Source organism: Muntiacus reevesi, chromosome 5 (assembly GCF_963930625.1).
Source record: "Muntiacus reevesi chromosome 5, mMunRee1.1, whole genome shotgun sequence".
NCBI classification, from domain to species: Eukaryota; Metazoa; Chordata; class Mammalia; order Artiodactyla; family Cervidae; genus Muntiacus; species Muntiacus reevesi.
Genome location: NC_089253.1, coordinates 93408064 through 93429760, shown reverse-complemented (window position 1 = coordinate 93429760; position 21697 = coordinate 93408064). Strand labels below are relative to the sequence as shown.

At 51.6% G+C, this 21697-nt stretch overlaps 2 protein-coding genes across 4 annotated transcripts in view; one reads left to right on the top strand and one right to left on the bottom strand.

The window, feature by feature from the left end:
• NPHP4 (nephrocystin 4) overlaps positions 1–16075 on the bottom strand; it is a 137749-nt gene extending 121674 nt beyond the window's left edge. Inside the window, exons 1-3 of the mRNA XM_065936860.1 lie at positions 16023–16075; positions 10815–10987; positions 2359–2511 (exon numbers count right to left, since the gene is read on the bottom strand). Of these exons, the coding sequence (XP_065792932.1) occupies positions 2359–2511; positions 10815–10949 (288 nt within the window). The 5' untranslated portion in view covers positions 10950–10987; positions 16023–16075. The remainder of the gene's footprint in view (positions 1–2358; positions 2512–10814; positions 10988–16022) is intronic.
• Positions 16076–17476: 1401 nt separating this feature from the next.
• The window catches only part of KCNAB2 (potassium voltage-gated channel subfamily A regulatory beta subunit 2), a 97238-nt gene continuing 93017 nt past the window's right edge, over positions 17477–21697 (top strand). For all 3 annotated transcript variants that reach the window (XM_065936858.1, XM_065936856.1, XM_065936854.1), the window contains exon 1: positions 17477–17600. The gene's annotated coding sequence lies outside the window, so the exon portion shown is untranslated. The remainder of the gene's footprint in view (positions 17601–21697) is intronic.

Genomic DNA, 21697 nt, shown 5'->3' with positions numbered 1-21697 from the left:
AGTGAAGGGTGCAGATTCTTCTGAAAACATTAAAGACTGTGGTCCTCCCTAACACATGGCCCTGGTCCCCTCACCCCGCTGAGCAGAGCCCAAATGACTGAGCGGCACTCAGCTCCCACAGCTCGGACCAGACATGAACTGAGCTGAAAAGGCCTCGACCCACAGCTCCCAGGATAGGGGGACACCTGAGAACCCTCTCGGGCATGGATGCTGAGCCCTTGATGAGCCCAGAAGGTGGAGCAGCAGCTCTGAGGGCCATTTCTTACAATGCACCTTCTACTCTGCAGGGCTCTCAGCACCGAGCTGGTCGGGGTGAGAGCAGGCCCTCCGCATGTGGCCTGTCTTGGTGGTGACCGTGGCTACAAGGAAAGCCATGGGGAAGGTCACAGGAGGAGGGTTCATCTTGGGACCCCAGTGGTGGCAGAGTGCTCCTCTGCTGATCTCAGGGGATCACCATCCCCTCGACACAGCAGCACTTCCAATAGAACCTGCAGAGCCCCTCCAACACCAGGGTTAAAACAAGGCTCGAGAACAATCACTGTGGTCAAGGTGTCTGTCACCTACGGCCTCTGACCTGCCAACTGCTCTTCAAGACAGAGACATATATACCAACCTCCAGAGGCAAAAAGCAGGGCTGAAACCTCCCCAAGAAGCTGGGAGCCAACCGTCCCGTGGTGATTCCCCAGGAGAGGACACAGTCACCGTAGTATATCTGTCACCATGCCAGGCTTTCCAGGGCGTGACTGTCCACTTGAGAAAAAGAATCCAAACAGCCCAGCCCAGGAAGGCGGCACCCCAGCCAGGCTCCCAGCAACATTGGGGCCACCGCACTCCTGCCAGGCCTCAGCAACCCCCAACCGCCCGCCCCAAGACAGAGGCGCAAAGGTGACTCAGTGCAGAAGCTGGGACAGCACCCTAAACAGCCGCCCACGGTCACATGTGGTTTACAACACACAGCCTCTCTCTCGATTCAGACACCAGACTGAGGGGCTCAGCATGGGTCATCTAATGGCCGGAACACACCAGTCAAGGTCCTGATCCCCAGGACGCACGTCGCCATGGCCGTATCTAATTTCCCTGAACCTCTGGGCACAGCATCTCCCTCTCCTGAACGTTCAGTAAGGACCAGTAACATCAATCCACACTGCACACAGCATCCTGACTGTGGATGACAGCCAATGCAGAGAACCCTGGCGGCTTCATGACTGGGCAGGACCATCCCCCACAAAGAGGGTGGCTCGCACGGTTTGGTCACATACGAGACCTTCCCCAGGATGGCTGCGGCCACCGCCACCACCTCTGTTACTCACTGTATTGTCACCTACTGGGCTTCCCTGACTCTGCGTAGAGAAGAACAAAATCAACGCCACACCGACCCTCCAATACAGTTTCCTGCAGGACCCACTGCATTCAGGTGCAGCTTGAAGGAGCAGCTGGGAAGAAGACCGCTGGGACACCTCCAGCTCTTGAGGAAAACCCCGTTGTCTCAGGAAGGCCCCTCCCAGCTAGCTACCCACCAAGCCTACCCTCGGCCGCCCTCCTGCCCCTCACCCCAGGACACAGCTTCTGCCACTCCACTTATCCTGGGCTGGTTCCCTCCATCCCATAGGCTCAGCTACCCAAGACCCACCTTCACCAGCTGCTTATGTCTCCCCTTCTTCCCCAGGGCAGTGGCTGTCAGTCTCCTCTGAGAACTCACCACACCTACACTTGCTGCCGCCTGCCTGGTCAGCAGACTGTAAGTTGTCCAGGGTGAGAACCACATCCGTCCCATCCACCCAGCACCATCGCCTTGGCCCCTTGGCGGGCAGACGGCAGGAGCTGGAAGAGACGCTTGTGGGTTTGATGCAGCTGAACAAGGACGTGACACTCGATCGCAGGGCGGCCAGACACAGGGTTGCTGCGTGAGCAAGTCTGCAGACAGAGGCGGGGGCTCCGGGCCCCGCCACCTTCTACCTGGGCAAGGCACCTCACTTCTAAGTCTCAATTTGCTCATCTTAAAAAAAAAAAAAAATCCTAAACTAAAAAGAAAGAAAAAGAAGGGGGAAGTGAACGAGGAGGAAAACTGGGGAAATGTGATGAGATCAATAATTTCCTAACTTCGTTGCCAAAGCTTGAAGTTTCCATGAAGATGATGAGACCTACATACGTGCCCTCCCACCCCACCCGCCCCCTGCCACCATCCACTCAGGGCACATGGCTGCCACACAAGTTTCTGTCTGGAAACAGATGCTGGCTGCCAGGATGAGCTTTGTGGGGGCTCGGCCTGCTGCTCGGGGCATTCCTGCAGTCTGGGGTGCACCAGTGGTGCCCCCAGGTCTGGGTGGAACCCACACACCTGCCAGCCACTGCACCCACCTCATTGAAGACGATCCTGGCCGGCTGCCTGCTGAGCGGCTCTGTGGGCCTCGATGAGCTCTTCCATGTCCTCCCGAAGAAGTGCCGATAGGTGACATCGAAGAGAGACACGCGCAGGTGGCAGCCCACCTCCGATAGCAGTTCCAGCATGCCCTAGGAGACAGAGGGATGGCCCTGAAGGATCCTTAATGTTGCGAGCCTCCCCACAGATGCTGTGGACCATTTGGGGGAAACTGGGCCACTCAGCATCCATCCCCTGGTTTAGGTATCAGGCCCTTCCTTCCAAGGGACGACCTCTCTCCATGGCCCTCCCTTGACCTCTGGAGTCCCACCCAGAACCAGCAAGACACACAAGAAGCCAAAGCTGTGGAGATAAGACACCCATGACACCATGTGGAACCAAGGAAGAGCAAGTTCAGGTGACAACAACATGAGATCCTGGATCAAGCCACACCTGAAGCTTATGTTAACGATAGGTCTGTCTTTAAGTGAGTTAACAAATTATCTTTCCTTAGGCTATTTTACTTGGGATATTTTTGGGGGGTGGGGGGTGGGGAGAAGTTATTTGTTATTACCATTTACAGCCAAATCATTCCCAGTATAACCACAAACTCTAAATCCTCAGCTTGTCAGAATTATTTGGGTGGGTTGGAGTCAGGGTATAAATAAAAGAAAAGCTGATCTTTGAGAACCACAGGTACTGACAAGGCACTAGAGACTATACAGACCTGCCCTGCACCCAGCGGTACCACCTACAGAGGGTTCTGCCCGGGTCTTCAGTGCTGTTACCACCAGCGCACCTGGCAAGAAGGCAGCTCTTACTGTCTATCCAGGACCAGGAATTCTGCTTTCCTTTCATGCAATCATTTAATAAATGTTATTTAAGCATATATTTTCTGTGTCCACTCTGTGCCAGACACTGTTCTAGGCACTGGAAACACAACAGGGAATAAAACACACAAAACCTGCGTCCCTGGGGCTCATGTGAAGACAATGAAACTGGGAGCAGGGGAAGATGGGTGGGTCGGCTCTTTGGAGAAGACGGCCAGGGAAGGGGCTCTGAAAGAGAACATCTAAGCTGAGAACTAAGGAGGCAGGGTGGGGTGGACGGGAACCAGGAGTGGACCCTGGGAGAATGAACCAGGCAGAAGGAAGCTCTGGGTGCTCAGGAAAATCATCCTGACTACATGTATCTTTTTTGTTGTTTTTAGTCACTAAATCATATCTGACTCTTTTATGACCCTATGGACCGTAGCCCACCAGGCTCTTCTGTCCATGGGGTTTCCCAGGTAAGAACACTGGAGTGGGTTTGCCATTTCCTTCTCTAGGGAATCTTCCCGACCCAGGAATCTTCCCACATCTCCTGTTGGGAAGCCATGTATGTTATTTTTGTTGTTTTTCAGTCGCTAAGTCATGTCCGACTCTTTGTGACCCCAGGGATTGCAGCACGCCAGGCTCCCCTGTCCTTCACTATCCCCTGGAGTTTGCTCAAACTCATGTCCATGTATGTGTATTTACATTAACTAACTGCTCTCACTTTCTGGGTTCTAACTGTCCCCAGTGCTCTAGCATCTGGGGCCTTCCTGATGGGAAGAGGCTGTCCTGCCCAGGGCCAGCTATTTCCCAGTGGTAGTAAACAACCTGCTTTCCAGTCCACACCCCACTTACCCTCGTCTGGCTCACACCCCAGGAGACAATATCTTCCCACCCCAACAATCCCAGAACCAGACCCAGGCAACTAGTTCCTCCACTCAAGAGGCCAATGAACTAACTCAAACTGGCCAGTCCTAAGTGTGTGCAGCTGCTTACCCGGCCTTGCCCATCCCTTCCCCCAAAAACCATGATAGAGGCCTTTGCCCCAGCTCTCCTCTCACCCCGCTGCCTCCCCACTGACCCAATCGCTCCCCAGTGGGACCCTTTGGGGATGTGTGCCCCCTCCCCTGGGGAGCCCAGAGGAAGAAACTATCTTTTCAGTGGCAATTGCGCCATTCTGCTGGCCCCACCACACCTGAATAAAAACAAAAGCCAAGCTACATTTCAAAACAGAGCACCCAGTGACTTCCCTGGTGGTCCAGTAGTTAAGACTCTGAGCTTCCAAGGCTGAGGGCACTGGATCGATCCCTGGTCAGGGAACTAAGATCCCACATGTGGCACACAGTGGCTGAAGTATTTTTTAAATACTAAAACAAAAAAAATTTAATAAAACAGAATGGGATTGCGTTTAATCGGAGAAGGGGCAGGAGCCACCCATGCAGGCCACTTCTACTCCAAACAGGATGACGGGTCAGGGAAAGAGCCTGAGAGGCAGTGACACCACCTGATTTGGGATTTCACAGAAATCAGTCCAACGTGAGGTGAAGCGTGTGTTAACTAAATCGGGGGTGGGATCCTTCCACAGTTTATGTGAATGTCAGATCATCAGATCATCACGCTGGGCACTCCAAGTGTCCTATGGCTTCATCAGTTATACCTCAATAAAGGAGAAAGAAAACCATTCCAGCTCCACATGGCGATGGGAACGCGAGGGGAGGACGTGAGGGGTTGGGGTGAGGAGGCGGCACATTCGGGGTGTCAGTGAAGGAACTGCCCAGGGCCCTGGCGAAGGCGGGGTGTGGAATATGAGGGGAAGAGAAACAGGGAGGACCAGCTGGTGGCTGCCTGCCCACCCAGCCTCCCGGGTCCAGCAGGTGAGTCCCAGCAGACGGGAGCAGCTGGCAGAGGGGTGGTGTCGTGTGTGGAGGTGGGAGTGTGCCAACGGGTCTGGGGGGATCTTGAGCCCAGACCCTCATGCCTCCCCCCAGCACTGTTCCTCACTCCACTCCCTGCCCCCCTGGAGCCCCTTTACTGCACTCACCCCCACTCCCATGAGGTCCTGACCAGGGAGGCCCTCCCTGACCGCCGCCATCCAGACCCTCATCCTCTGATCCCGCTTTATATCAGTATCTCCCATGCTTCTAAGTTGTCTGTTTACGTGCTGGCAGTCGGTCTCAGCTCTGGGGAGGAAGGGATGAGAGCCTGGAATATTCTCTTCTTGCTGTATGCTCCGGACTGGGGACCAAACCACGCAAGGGGTGGGGGGGGCTCAGTGTGCACACCTCCCCGGGGCCTGGGCCTCCCCTCGCTGCAGGCACCACCCAGGGCACCACCGTCAGCCCCCCTGGCCCCCTCACCACGCTCTCAGGGAGGTGACCAGCAGCCAGGAGCAGGGAACTCCCAGATCACCCGGGAGCTGGGTCTTCTCCCAGCCTCTATACCCCGACCACCCCCTCCGCCTCCCTGAGACTCTGTGCTCAACTCTACTCAGGTAGGTTTCTAGCTGTCTCCTCATGCAGGACAGAGAGCTATAAAGATAGAGTTGGGTGGGGCGGGGGCGGGCGTGGTCACCCTCGTGTCCCCTGCACACCTCCAAACACACAGTAAATACCAAGTGAAACAGTCATTCCAAAGGAAAGAATTAGGTTGGCCCAAAAGTTTGTTTGGGTTTTTCTGTAATTATCTTACGGGAAAACTTGAATGAACTTTTGGGCCAACCCAGTAATCAACATTCATGGTAAAATGAAACGAAACCAAAAAGGTAAATAAAAAGTAAGAAAAACATACCAAAATGACTAATAAGTGATCTGAGTTCAAAATTAGTATGTACTATTTTTAACTAACACCTTTTACAGGGAAGTTTGCTATCATCTAAAGCTATCAATTCTCAAAATAACTAAAACTTTACAAATCTGTAAGATCATCTAAACTGAACTTTTGACTTTTTCCCTACTCAATCTTTTAATCATGGCTGATTTTTGTGTGTAAAACCAACTTTGCATTCCTGTGATAAACCCCACCATGATGTCCTACCTTCTGTATACATTGCTGGATCTGATGTCCTAATATATTAAGGAATTTTGTGTCAGCATTCATAAGAGATGGCAATCTGTACTTTTCTTTTCATGTCCTTGTCCAGTTTGGGTATCAAGATTAAGATGGCCTCAAAATAAACACCTGAGAACAATTCCCTCCTACTCTATTTTCTGAGTGTTGGTCTACAATTGGTATTATTTCTTCCTTTAATATTTTATTAAATTCAACAGTGAAGTCATTTAAGTTTGGAAATGTTTTAATTATGAATTGAGTTTCTTTAATAAATGTGGGGCTATTTAAGTGGGAATTTGTTGTATGACTCAAGGAACTCAAACCCAGAGGGGTGGGATGGGGTGGGAGGTGGGAGGGAGGCTCAAGATGGAAGGGACATATGTATACTATGGCTGATCCATGTTGATGTATGGCAGAAACCAACACAATAGTGTTATTATTCTTCAATTAAAAATAAATTAAGGAAAAAATGAATAAAGAAAAAATATACAGGGCTATTTAGATTTGCTATTTCTTCTGGTGTCACTTTTGGTAAATTGTGCTTTTCAAGAAATTTATCCATTTCATGTAAGTTATTTTTATTGGCACATAGTTACTCATAATGTCCCTTGATTATCTTTTTAATGTCTGTAGGATATGTGGTGATGCCCCTTCTTCCTCTCCTAATAATGATAATCTGTGTCTCTCCTCTCTTCTCATGATCAGTCTTGCCACAGGTTTATCAATATTATTAATCTTTTCAAAGAACCAACTTCTAGCTTTACTGATTTTCTCTATTAAAAATTTGTCCTTTATTGATTTCTAGCCATATTTTCCTATTTCCTTCTACTCTTTTCTTTGGTTTTAATTTATTCCTTTTGTCTAGATTCTTAAGGAGAAAGCAGAGATTGTTGATTTTACACAGGCAGACCTCAGAGACAGAGGGTTCAGTCCCAGACCACTGCAATAAAGTGAATATTGCAATAAAGTGAGTCACATGGATTTTTTGTTTCCCAGTGCATATAAAATTATGTTTATACTATACTGTAATCTATTAAGTGTACAGTTGCATTGTGTCTAAGAAAACAATGTACATACTTTAATTTTATAACAATTTATTGCTAAAAAATACCAACTATCATCTGAGCCTTCAGTGAGTCATCAAAGATCACTGATGACAGGTCACCATAACACAGATAATAATAATGAAAAAGCTTGAAATATTGCAAGATTACCAAAATGTGACAGAGAAATAAAATAAGCAAATGCTGGGAAAATGGCACTGATGGACTTTCTCCATGCAGAGTTGTCAAAAACCTTCAATTTGTGGGGGAAAAAAAAATACAATATCTACAAAGCACAATAAAATGAGGTATGCCTGCATTTTTCTTCTTTTCTAATGTAGTTATATAAAGTTGTAAGTTTCCCTCAAAGGGCTGTATTAACTGCATCCCACAAATCTTGATATATTCTTATACCACTTAGTTCCAATTACTTTCTAATCTCTGTCTGAATTCTTTGACCCAAGGGTTACTAGTGACCAGAGTATTATTTAATTTTCTACTATTTGGAGATTTTCTGGTTATCTTATTGTTATTGATTTTTTAACTTAATAACATATTGGTCAGTGAACATATTCTTCATAATTTCAATTCCTTTAAATTTATTGGGATTTATTTTCATGACCAAGCATGTTATCTATCTCTGTAAATGTTCCACAGGCACTTGAGAAGGTGTATTTTATTTGTTGGGTACAGTGTTTTCACGATGACAATTCAGTCAAGGTGGCTGGTGGTGTTCTGATCTTTCACACCCTAATGATGTTTTTTTTGGGGGGGAGAGTCTATTCGTTCTATCACTTATTGAGAGAGTTAAAAGCTTCCAATTATAAAGGTGAATCTAAATGCAGTTCCCTTTGGTTCTACAAACTTTGCTTCATGGATTTGAAAGCTGTGCTGCTGGTTACTGGGCACAAATGAGATACAACAGCAGGCCAGTCAGTCTGTAAAATGCTGGCTTACAGGTCTGGCCCTTGGCTGGAGTTTGCAGTCTGGGGTCACAGACTTCCCCACCACCCTAATGGACTGGAATGGCTTGCTAGTACTAAACTTCTTGTACAAAGTGATTTATGCTGATCAGTTGCTCTCCTTCTGGAACTCTGGAATCCTACTACGTGCTAGGCAGAGTGTGTCTACATGACCAGTTCCCAAAAAGCCTGCTGGGAGTCATACATTACAACCTATTGGCACTGAATCTCTGACAAGCTTCCCTGGTTGGCAGGACGTCACAGGTATTGTCCCAGCTCGTTGCTGGAGTGTGTCTTGTGGGAATCCCACGGCAGAGGCCCCTGGGAGTTCATGCCCACTGCCTCCCGTATGCCATTCCCTTGGCTGATCCTACTCTATTTTTTCACCAAAAGAATTCTTTCCTTTGAAGATGACTATGTGCTGAGTCATGTCAAGTCCTCCTAGTCCATCACCAAACCTGAGGGTGACTTCGGGGGCTCCCGTCACAGGTGCACACACATTTAGGGCCGTCACGTCTTCCTGTCACTGTCAGTATGAGACGTCCCTTTATCTCTGGTGATACGCTTCACCTTGAACTCTACTTTGTCTGAAATTAGTACAGCCACAAAGCTTTCTAATGCTTAGAGTTTACACGGGTATCTTTTTTTCCATTCTTTTCCTTTCATACATATGGTTTGAAGACATATATTTAATGTCTTCATGTTTAAACTGTGAAGTGGGTTTTAAATGTTAGCTTTTACTGTATGACTCTATTCTACAGGCAGTGTACATTTTTTAAAATTATTTCAGTGCCATTATCCATTATCATAATGTCTATAAAAGTAAACACCTGGAGTCAGAACAAGTGGTCATTTTAAGGAAGGACCTAAAGAATGGATGACAGGTCATTCATACAGGAAAAGCTATGCTGTCTTAAGGAAGAATAAGAAATTCTTTATGAAATGACATGAACAGTCTATAACATATATGTGGGGGAAGGGGGAGTTGTTGGTTTTTGTTTATTTTGTTTTTCAAAGAGTCTCATTTTGATCCTTTCTTTCCCAGAAATCCCTGAAGAAACCCAATTATGAGACTTTCATGAAAGTATTGACTTTATCTTTGGGAAGGAAGTAAAGATGACCCACATTTACCAATGTATAATACATACTGTTAAGAACATTAAGATATAGAATATAACAACAAGCAACCATTCATGCCAAAAAAAGAAATATACAAGCATATTTATTTGTTGTGGTTGCTTAGAATGTCTGGAAGGTTGTACAGAAAACAGGTTAATACCGGCTATATCTAGGATGAGACAGCCATAGGACAATACACTTACCCTGTGTGCCCTCTTGTATTTTGAACTATGGGAATTACCTTTTCGAAAACAAGTTAAAATGCATTAATAAAGTAAATCAGAAAAATAAAAGAAATTTCCTTTGTAAAATTCCTAGGAAAGAGGCAACTGCTGTCTACTATCTCATGAGCCCCTGGAGGCAGGGCTGCTGGAGCCAGTCTCCCTAGCTTGGAGTCCCAGCTGGCCAGCTGGATCTGTATTACCCTAGGCATCTGCCTCCATGTCTCTCAGGTTGCTTCCTCTTCTGTAAAATGGGGATAATAATGCTACCTACTTCGTAGGGCTGTCGTGAGGATGAAGAGAACCAATACAAATAAAACGCTAAGAAGTAAAGTTGTTGGGGACGTCCCTGGCAGTCCAGTGGTTAAGCCTCTGTACTTCCAATGCAGTGGGCAGGGGTTCAATCCCTGGCTGGGGAATGAGGATCCTATATGGCATGCAGTGTGGTCAAAAATAAAACAAGTAAAGCTGTAACAGCAGTAATCACTGCAGTATCTACACGGTAGCAAACACACAGCACGTGCTCAATCACAGGATTTGAAGTGATGATGTAGGATGTGAGCGATTTAACATTAGGTTATTCTCAGACCTAGTGCTCAGACAACTCTGAATGCAAGGAGAATTGCTCTGCCAACTACAGAGGAAGAAGATACTGTCTCACCAAGCCAAACCCTACAAGCTGCGTGCTCACAGTGGCAGGCCTGGATCCTTCCTGTGCATTGCCCCAGGACCCTGGGCCTCCCCAGGACTGTACAATCATGTGGGTGTTCTGTGGAGGCACAGAGACACCAGCTTCTCCAGCAGGTTCCCTGCCAGCTGAGGGCAGAGATGGACACAGGGCCCCAGAGCGAGGGCCTGAGTGTGCAAAGGCGGTAATACCTCCACCTCACATCTCCCAGGATGCCCAGAGCTCCACCCCTGCAGTTCTAACCCCCAGGCCATGCTGAGCCACACACAAGGCCAGTCCTTGCAAACAAGCTGGCCAAGAAATAACTCAGGAAATCGAATTATCTGAGTTTTTTGCTTGCTGCACTGCAGGCAGCAAGAAGCCTTGAGTCAGGGTCAAAAGTGCTGACCGAGTCGCTGAATCACGTACCCTCTTTGCTGATGGGCCACTTTGCCTCCAAATGCTGCTACCACCTGGGGTGATGGGCGCAGTGAAAGACTCAGATAAACACATGAAAATAGATATTGTATCAGCTGAGAGCGGTGACAGCATGCATTTGACAGTAAAGAGTCGGTTTCTTTACCTGCTTAATTTGCGGGCCATCGAGCCACTTCAGAACACACTGAAACGCCGTTGACTCCTTCGCAGGCTGGCGTGCTCTCTGTGGGTGCGGAGGGACCAGCAGGTTTTGGTCAAAGATCCTGCGCCAGTCATGCATTCTGCTGGCCCCCAGGTCCCTGGGGCCTCTGGGATTACCTGCACCATTGGCATTCAAATAAATAATAGAGTTATGAGGGCCCCAGTGCTTAGAGAACCTCCCACTAATACCAGGGGAACCACCATCCCTGCGACCTATACTCTGCGACCTCCCCAACCCCCACTGCAGCCAAGGACTGGCATCCATGCTGCCTTCCCCTGGCCAATCAGAGCACGCCTACCCCAGCCTCAGTGACTGCTTTAGGACGGCCACATGCTCTGTCCAGCTATGGAGATGGAGCCCTGCACAAGGGCACCAGGCCTTGGGAACTAGGGCGGTTAGAGGGGCCTGGGGGGCATGACCCACTCAGAGCCAATAAGATGTGAGCTCAGAGCTTCTGTTGGTTCTGTTGCAATAACACTGTCCCCTGGCCTTCAGAGCAGAGAGGCCATCAGCTCGGAGCTTGCAAGGGGGACACCACAAGAGTGGCCGCCTTGAGACACATACAAAAAGGCAGGCAGCATGGGAGCAAGGCCAGTGGTCCAGATGTCACCATGAGCCCTGGCTCAAGGGGACCCTAGAGTCCAGCACCCAGGACAGCCGAGCCACAGACAGTCCTGCTGGTGGAACCAAGTGGGGACAGACTGAGTTTTCGGGATGTCTTGGCGATGAGGTTCAATCAAGATTTTATCTGCCTTCCGGCAGAGGAGGATCTGAACCTTCTCAAGACTGTCTTCAGCTGAAACAGAATCGTAAGCCCTTGGCCTTGATAAGAGGCCGAATTCTACCAAAATGGCCAGCAAGGAGAAAGAGCAGTGGGTTTGGTCTTCTAAGACAGCAGGTCTCTAAATGCAGTCCACAAACCCCCGAGGTTCCCAGAGGTGGTCAAGGGCTCCGGAGGCCTAGAGCTATTTTCATAACCTCCAGATGCCATCTGAGTCTTTCACTGGGTTGGCATTTGTGCTGATAGTGCCAAGGCAATGGTGGGTGAAGCTACTAGGGCCTCATCACCTCCCGAGACAGCGGCAACCAAAGTCCACAGCCACCCTGTGCTCTTCGCCCCTCACAGCACAGAGTCCAGCAGCTTTGCTTAATAAGTTCCCTGGGGAGGCTGTGCACACTATGGATTTTATTACATCTTGACTTGACCCTTGAGGATGCGTGCTTTTAACATTCCGTGATAAAAGGGGGTATAGCACAAAAAGCATTTCTGCTGCCAAATGAAGGGCCAGGGTCACCCCAGGGTAAGACGGGCATGATCGCTGGGCTACGTGTTGAACTGCCTCCTTCCTGCACTCAGCAACACCATTCTTACTAAAAGAACAGCTCAGAGACAAACAATGGTGATTCAGAAGTGGGAGCTTCAAACACAGTCTGAATAAAATGAACCTGTCACTTCAAGGTAAACTCATAAAAACTGAGCTTTCGGGCAAAATTCAGAATTGGGAAAATCTGTGCCCTCCACTGTGAGCCTGACAGCTTCATAACTCTTGAAGACTTTCCTGACAAGATGGGTAGTGCTGGTAACAAAAAGTGAGCTTTTGAAATTGTGTGAGTAGCTGTGTCAATATTTGGAAGATCTGCCTAACTCAGAAGCAGTTATTGTCTGAGAGAACAAGCACAATGATGTAAAATCTCGCATGGGGGAACGATCCACCCAAAGTGAGATGCAAACCAGAGGATTTAATGTAACAGTGTGAAAGTTTTCAGACAGGGTGTCAAACTCTGCTTGCAAGAAACCCTTAAGGAACGATTGCTTGTGAGTTTGGGTACAGCATAGAAGCAGTTCTCTAAGGGCTCCCCCCTGCCCATCTGCATCTCCTTCAAATCCTTCAAGCAAAATGACTCAACACAATAGACTCAACAGAGAAGCTGTACCAGTGAAGCAATGCCCAGCAGTCTGTCGGCCAGACGTTAAAGGGATTCACGATCATGCAAAAAAAACACAAAGCAAAACCCGAAAAAGGGTCTTCCCTGGTGGTCCAGTGGCTAAGACTCTGTGCTCCTAATGCCGGGGGTACAGGTTCAATCCCTGGTCAGGGAACTAGATCCCACATGCTGCAAATAAAGATCCTGCATGCTGCAACAAAGACCCGGCACAGCCAAATAAAATATTTCAAAAACAAACACACAAAACAATCCCACTCTTCTTGCTAATGTTTTTGTTTCAGAAAACATGGCTTGCTTTCATTATAAATATATATTTTTATATTAACATGTAACAGGTCTACCGTTTTTAAATGAGTTAATAACACTGTCAACATTTCTCAATAATAAATGTTGTTAGGCATCACTCACATTTCAGGAAGTTATTTGGAGTCCTCAATCATTTTTTAAAGCATAAAGCAGCATGATACTAAAAAGCTGGAGAAAGGTTGCTCTAAAGGGACTCGAAATGCAGGGCTTCAGGCAGCCGGCCCACCCTCCACACTCACAGGCTGTGCTGGGAATGCAGGGAGGCCCTGGAGGTATGAATGTGACTGGCCCCCCTGAGATGCTCTCCCATACCCAGTGGGCCTCAGCATGGGGTCCGGCCCCCATTGGAACACCACCCCGACCCTGCACACATCTCCATGGGCCTTCAGATCCAGACTGTTACTGTATGAACAATAAGGCACACACGCCGGTTTATTTGGGGTTTTTTCCTTTGTGGGTTATGTTTGTCTGCTCAACACCCCTTGTTTTGCGGAACTACCCTCCCCAGTTCTGGCCTGAGGGCTTCTTCGGGGCTGGTCTCAGAGATGACATACACTGTGTGTGTCTTCACTGGGACCCCAGCCACGGCGCCCTCTGGACAGGCTATCTCCCAGGGCCAGCTCCTCTGTGCTTCTGCACCCAGCAGGCTTCTGTGCTTTTGGTCAGAGCACATATCAACTGCACATATTAGCACATACCTGCTCCCTGGACCACTGCTTGCAGAAAGAAACCTACTCTCCTGGGGCCTTGATACTGCACTTACCATCAGAGCTCAATTAATTCAGCCCTGAAAGTGAAGTTTCAATAAACTTGTCTCCCCAGTTTTTCTCTTTTTCAGGGAAATGTTTCATCATTGACATTAGTTATAAAATTGAGAAGTTTATTCCTGCAAAATGAGAGCCTTCACAGGCTGGGGGGTAACTCTACAGCAAAGCCCTTTCGGCCTCAGAAGCACATGTAGGGAAACACCCTACGGAAGGGGCCCCCAACAGCGGTGTTTCCTGGCTCCAGGACAGCACCTCCTTTGTAGGTGGCTCCAGATGTTGCTCCCTCACCCCAGATCCCTAACCTAGTACATCCCCCGACTTCCCTGGGTGACGAGGGGACCCAATACCACATTTGGCAGGACCAGTTGTGATGACAGGATAGCACTGCAGGAGACACGCTAGGACAAAAGGCAGGTCTCCCAAGATCAAAGCTCTGAGCCAGGTAGGTGGAGGCAGGTGGTGGAGATGGAGCAACTACTGCAGTGGGTGATGGAGGGAGAAGTAACTCCTGAGACGCAGGCTCCTCAGAGTAGGAGCCTGGATGGTCCCCGGGGCTCCGTTACACACAGAACTCTTCTCCTCCTGCCCCACCCCCCACCCAGTGCCCCAAATGGTTCTCACCCAGCCCACACTCCTGTACACTCCATCCTGCCCTTGCTTCAGTTCCTCCCATTCAGCCTGCCCTCTATTCCCCTCGACAGGCACACGCATCCCTGGATGAGTCTTCCTCTGTGCCACCTCCCCAGGAAAGCACCCCCACCCACATACCCCCCCTCGCACGGGACCCTATAACAGAAGAGTCACCCAGCTTCCCCAGGCTACATGGTCACTGTCATCCTGCAGGACTGAGCTCCATGAGGTCAGGACTAGGTCCTCAGTGTAAACCTTTCTAGTGATTAAGTCAGTCATTCAGTTATGCTGGAGAGGAATGAAGAAAGCTGCAGAGGAAGGCAGAGGGGCCTTTGAGGCCAGATGAACCATAAAGAGAAAACTAGGAGGGCCCCATGCTTTGAGCCCAAGAAAAGAGTACAAGGGGCTCTCCAGAGGAAGGGGGAAGAAAAGGCACCAACTTTTATTGAGTCCTTATCATGAGCCAGGCACTCACATTTTCATATTTGCTATTGCAATAACTCTGGAAGATAAGTACCACTATTGTCTCCTTCTTACAGATGTGAAAAGTGAGATCCGGAGGTTAAACAGCCAGCCTGAAACCATATAGTCAGTCGTACAAACATCAAAGCCATTATAACCTATGCCGGCCCCTCTGCCCACCAAGGCCAGGAGAAGCCCTCAAGGACAAAGTGAGAGCAAAGAGGTCGAGGAGCCTGGGCTGATCCTTGCTCTCCTCTCTGACTTCTGCAAAGTCTCTTGCCCTCCCAGCATCTATCTCCCACCTACAAAAGGAGGGGGGCCTCTGAAGCTCCCTGGAGGTCTTTGCTTCTGCAGACCTAACTGATCAACAAATATTCACCAAGCACCTGTTCTGTCCTAGTATGGTGAAGTGGACTGTCAAATACCCTGTCTTCAAGAATCTAAATATCCAGTGGGGAAAAGACTAGGGGGCAGGCCTGAGCAGCACACAGAAGACAAGCCTAACCCAGTCTCCTTTTTTGGGGCAAGGTGGGGGGATGGAGAAGAGGAGGGACCCAGGCACTGAAGAGGTCAGCTGGGCTGAGGTCTCATCAGCAGTGGTTCTCCAAGGAAAGGGAGGGACAGGAGCCACAAGGAACTTCCCAGGCACAAGGAAGCTTCCCTCCCAGACACGAAAGAGATCTGGCCTGCCTGAACCCCGAAAGCTTAGGAGCTTTTTTGAGAGTAGACACCAAGTGCATGTGTGTGTGTGTGTGGCCAGTAGTGTCCAACTCTTTGTGACCCGCCAGTCTCCTCTGCCCATGAGATTTCCCAGGCAACAATACTGAGTGGGTTGCCATTTCCAACTCCAGGGAATCTACCTAACCCTGGAGTCAAACCCACATCTCCTGCATTGGCAGGCAGATTCTTTACCAACTGCACCACTTGGGAAGCAACATCCCCCTCCCCAACACCCAGCCTTTATTTTTGAAAGGAAGCAGAAGTCTAATTAAGCCCTGCCTGGAATTCCTCTTTCAAGGAGTATTCTTTGGGTACCTACCGAGTGCCAGGCCCTGGAGAACACTGCAGACAACCTCCTTGCCCTCCAGGAATGTATCTGAAGGGAGGTAGAAAGACAGGATACAAGTTAGCACACAAAGGAGGTGGTTGTGACCTACGAAAGTCACAGAGGAGAGGAGGGTGCAGGAAGCAGTGATGGAGACCCGGCTTGGAACTGGCGGCGACTAGGCACAATCATCTAAAGTACACCTTTCCCAACTACACAAGCTTGTGAGACTTCCAACCTGTGCTTCAGTCAAAATGACACAGTGCGACAGAGAAGGCAGGACCAGGGCTGCGAAGGGCTGCGAAGGCATCTGTCTTCTATAGAGACAGACATGGAAAGAAATGTGCAAAGGTCTGAAGAAGACATCAGGAGACTGAGCACTGGGGGTCTCAAGAGCACAACGGCCCAAGTGGGGAGCTCGGAGGCGATCAGGAGGTCGGCGGGCTGGACAGCGGAGGGGAAGGCGGGAGCAACTCCAGGGTAGGCCTTAAGCAGGCAGGGCCTTCGAAGCAGGGAATCCCGCGAGGATCAGGGAGTCTCCAGATCTCCACTGGGCAGCGGCGCGGGGTCGGGTCGGCAGGACGAGCAGGGGACAGCTACCCAGCAGGGACAGGCAAAGCAGGGGTCCCCAGCAGGGGTCCAAACGGGAAAAGGGGAGGGCCAATGCCGCGGTCTCAGCAAAGCCCAAGCCTGCCGCACCGCGATCGCCGGAAGCTGAAGCTCTGCCAGCGGGTGCGGGGTCTACGGGAAAAGCACAAAAGTTGAGCCCCAAGAAGCCCCGGATACCCTACAGGACCCGGCGACCCGGGCCACCAAAAGTCAAGGAGAGGGGGAGGAAAATGCGACCGACCCATGCACAGCCCCGCGCTCGCCAGGTTGCCGCGCCCCTCAGGCCTCGGACCCCAAGAAGAGTCGTACGGAGCACCCCACACACACTCCGGGTCGAGGCCTCGGGCCTCTCGGTGGCCCCTGAACCTCTGGACTGAGTCCAACCTCCCCCGCGGCGCCAGCCAACGTGGTTCCGCCCGTGGCGGGCAGCGTTACCTAGGAGACGCGCCTGCAGCAGCCGCACCCGCCCCCGGGTGTTGAGCCCCAGGCTTCTGAGGAAGTGCCTCTACGACGGATCCAGAGGCCCGGCGCTGGCCGGTCCCCACCGGAGCCGCAGACCCTGCGGGCCGAGGACCGGCCAAGGGGCGCCCGATCCCCTTCCACCAGCCGGAGGACTCTTGGAAGTGGAAGAACCAGCTCTCCGTCATCCGCGTCAGCAGGAAGCAGGGACCAATCAGAGCCCAAGTCCAGGGTCTCCGCTCCAGCAGCGCCAGCCAATCGGCGTGGCGGCGGGCCCGTCCTAATTTGCATGGTCGGCGATCCCTCAGCCAATAAGAGTATGACTGGCGTGAAGAACAGCCAATGAGAATCTATAAGAGGAGTGGCCCCGGGCGTCCCACGAGGTGAAGATGCTGCGGGCGGAACCTGGTGGAGCGAGCGGGATTCGGGGGCGCTAAAGTCGCAGGGGCAGGGCGGGAAGGAAGATCCGGAGCGGGATAGAGGATCCGGAGCTGGAGCCCCCAGGTGAGTGCAGGGGGAGACCCCAGCCGTCCGCGCAGTCCCCTGCAGTGCGCCGGGAGAGCGGCGGCGGGCACCGCGAGGCCCGCGCTGACTCTCCATCTCCTTGTCCCCAGCGCGTCCCCGCACCCGCCTCCATCCTCACCTCCTCTCCAGCCGGCTCACCTCCTTCTCCATCACATCCCTTCCCCCATTCCGCCCTTCTTTGCCTGCCCTGTCTACCAGCCTGCCCGACCTTTTAGCTCCCATCCCGACCCCTGTCCTAACTTCATCCCTCCCTGACCCCTCCTTTTCCCGCAGCTTCGCCTCCCCCTCCCCCATCCCTCTTTCCATTCTCTCTTCCAGCCTCAGCGCACTCCCCCATCGGAGCGCTCCTGGTCCTAGTCCTCCCCATCTCTCTCCCAAAGGCTCATCCTGCCTCTCCTTTCAGGTCCCTAGCCCCATCTTCCCACACACTCTGCTCCCAATCCCTACGTTTCCCCGTGGGCGCCCTCTCTCCACCTTGCCCTGCTCCCCAGGACCTTGGCACTCCCCTCCCGCACCAGTTCATCTGGCTACCTGCACACAGCACCCCACCCGGGTCCTTCTGCCCCTACCCCATCTTCAGGTTCTCTTAGCTCTCCACCTCCCCTACCTGCTGCTGCTCCCGCAGGACGCAGGACACAGAGCCCCAGCTGCTGCACCGCGTCCTGCTGCAGTGGCTGTCCTGTACCTGCCCACCTTTCCACCCTGTCACCCAGGCAGCCTACCCTGGCTCTGCTCACCCTGGCATTTGTCCAGGGGCTCCTTTGGGGTCTACACTTTGTCTAGAGCAGCCTCAGGGGGTCTCCAGGTGAGAAGTCCCTTAGCATCCTGCCTTCCACCCTGGCCATGATGTCCCTCCCCACCCCACCCCCACTTTCCTGCTCAGCTTACTTTGTGATTCAGCATTTTTGGGGTGGTAACTTTCTTTGCCTCCTGGCATGGTAGGGACCTGGTTGTGGGCTGAAGGCAGGGGGTCTTGACCCTGAATTAGAGGGCCCATGTTAGGGAACAGTCCTGAGCTACCTGGTGGGGTCAGAGTTGGGGAGCGGGAAACCCACTGGTGGGGGCAGTCCTTTCCTTTTTCATTTGTCTGCCCTGTGTTGAAACGCATCCAAGGGGAGATGACATAAGTAATAGCTCTTGGGGAAATGAGCTATTAGCATTTATGGAAATTAATACATCCACATCCGAGGCACAGGAACACCAAGTTCAGGCCACAGCTGTCCCACTGTCTGTCATTTCAGGATTTCTCCTTTCTCTGCAACTTCTCCTCCCCCTCAAAAATGCCATCCGCCTTTCAATGCCAACAGCAAGCCCCTGCTCTGCAAAACAGAACCGCATTCAGGCCCCACGTTGCAGGGTTTGGGGACTGTGGAGAGCCGTGTCTGCCCTCTCGATTGTTGTTTGGTGTGTGGATCTCCCTGCAGAGCCCAGGCTCACATGTGTTTCCTGGGCTCCTACCCCTGAGCTGTCATGACGGGATGCCCAGAGTGCATTGGCTACCCAGGTCCTGCCTATGGGGCACACTCTCCAAGCCCATGCCCGGCCTCAATGACATTGAGGGTGTTCCAGCTGCAGTGCGTTCCTACCTCGAAAGCAGCCTGCTGGAGGCTCCCCTGCAAACCCGAGGTCCAGTTCCTTGTACCTCTTTCTGCTGCGCCGGCCGCCAGACCATGTGGGGGCTGAGCCAGTGCATGGGGAGGAAGGGTCTTGAGCAGTGTGAAACCAGGTCTCGGACCCTTTTGAGTCTGGACGTGGTGCCTGGACAGGGATGAATGAGCACGAAAGCAACTGTACACAGGTGTGACACAGGCAGCTCGTTTCTTGTCTGCTGAGGGTCACGGGCCGCGGCGCTGAGGGACACAGGGGCGAGCAAGCTCGGGTGGGGCAGACTGAGAAGCTTCACACCTTGGCGCTGGCTGGCTTTCCTTCTTCAATGATCTTCTAAACCCCAGATGATTCAGGAGGAAGTGAGTGGTACAAGTTTTGGTTTGGCACTTTCCGGTAAGGGAGGGGGCCTCCTCTCAACTTTCCTGTTTGTTGGTGCTGGGACCATAGCAACTAGGCAGCTCCACTCGTGGCAAAGGAAGGCCTCCTCCGCTTCTGGAACCCGGGGGAATGTGTGGTTTCCCAGGACTCTGGCTGGAAGAAGCATGTTTCTAGTCCTTGACCTCCACTTCTCCATGACCTTCACATCACCAAAGATCCCAGAGTCATTTCCTGGAGTCCCTGAATTACAGGCAGAACAGTGGCACTTCTGGCAGCATTTGGGGAAGACTGTCTCTGACAGTCTTCAGGGCCAGAGACACCCCCCTCCATCCCTTCCCAGCAGCTAGGGGTCCCACCTCATAGAGGTGAGCATGCTAGAGCTGCAAGGAGCTTGAGCATCTTCCACTTGGGAGGCATCAGCAGAAGCCCAAAGGCAGAGACTTCTCCAAGGTCACTCAGAGGTGTCAGACCCTGTGCCTCCTGCCAATCTGAGCCAGGCATTTCTTTCTGCTCACTGGAGGAAACCAACACCCCATGGATGTGCCATCCAGTGGCCCTTCGGGAAGCACTTGTGAGGTCATGCTGACACATGTGGGGAAATAGCACCATGGGTGCTTCTGAGTCACTGGGGCTGTTGGGAGTCAGAGATGCCACCAACTGCGGAGAACCCTCAGCCACAGCATCCTGCATTGCCTGGAAGCGCCCCAGAGCCAGGGCCCTGTCGTCCCAAAGATGTCATCAAAGAGATGGCCGCTGGGTGAGACAAAAGGGAAGAAGGGACACTGCGCTTTGACCTTGCTTCGCTGCGGGTCCTTGTAAATAACCATAAACCCACCCCCTGTGAAGGAGGCTGATTGGTCTGGATGGGAACCAGGCACAGAGAGGTGGCGAGACAGGCCCGGCCTCCAGGTCATGAGGAATGTGGCTTCTCTTCCCACTGCACCAGCTCCCTGCCTGTCCCACCAGGCTCCAGCCCATCCACAAGTGCCAGAAATCCTTACCCCCTATAGATACATCTCCTCCAACGTGCAGGAGGGTCAGGTTCAACCCCCACTCCCGAGGGATATGGAGGCCACCTTTCTCATGACCAGGAAGCCCAGCACGCTCAGCCCCCTAGCCTCTGCAGGTTCCCCCTTTCATTGGACAACTCTAAGGGGATGTGGTCCTTGGCTCAGCCAGTGCAGAGGAGAAAAGGGGACAGGGCCTCCCCCAGAGGGCACACAAGGGGCCAGCTGGGGACATCACTAGATTGGTCATCCCATCACTGCTGGGGTGAGCTTAAGCCTTTCCATCCGGCCTGGCCTTGGCAGGAATGTGAGTTTCCTCCCGTCGGAGGTGAGCAGCTACTGGGTCTTCATACCTTTGGCCACATCCCACAGGGCTGAGACAGGGCCAGCCTTCCTGTCTCTACACCAAGGGATGCACTCCAGGCCCGGCCACCCCCACTCAGATCATGCACTGCACCCGCATACTTTCTAATCATCAGCTGGAAAATGGAGTCTCAGGAGGTTCCCCCCCTGCTCCACCAAGTGATCAGGTGGTTAGCCCTGGAGACCCGGGGCATCTGGGGTTGTATGTGTCCCTTGCCACAACACCTGTTCACCCGCATCTCTGGCTCCCTTCTCCATTGAACTTCCTTTTTGCAGGCAGCCCATCTTCCCTCTCACTCCAGCACACAGGCGCTTGCAGAAACGACTGTCTTGGTGCCACACAGAGTATAGATAAAATGGGACTGGGAAAAGGGGGAAAGCAGAGATGGGCTGGGAATGTCTGTTGTGCTGCAGACCCACTTGGGGGCCTTTTCTCTACCAAGATCTTGAGACCTATTGGGTGTTTTCCACACCTAACTTGATCATGGATCTTCAGCCCAACTGCTGAGTAGCTGAGATCCATCATCCAACTCAACGGATGAAAGCCAAGTGCATGTTACTCCTTCTCAGATCCCCACACCGGGTTCAAAGCAAACAAGCAAACTGTTCATCGTCAGGCTAGTTCCTCCAGTGAGCGAGCAACTTCTGGGTCCCGTAGATACAGGATCTGGTCCGCAAGCACAGCGGTCCTGGCCTGTGGCTCCCGGGGAAGAATTAGCT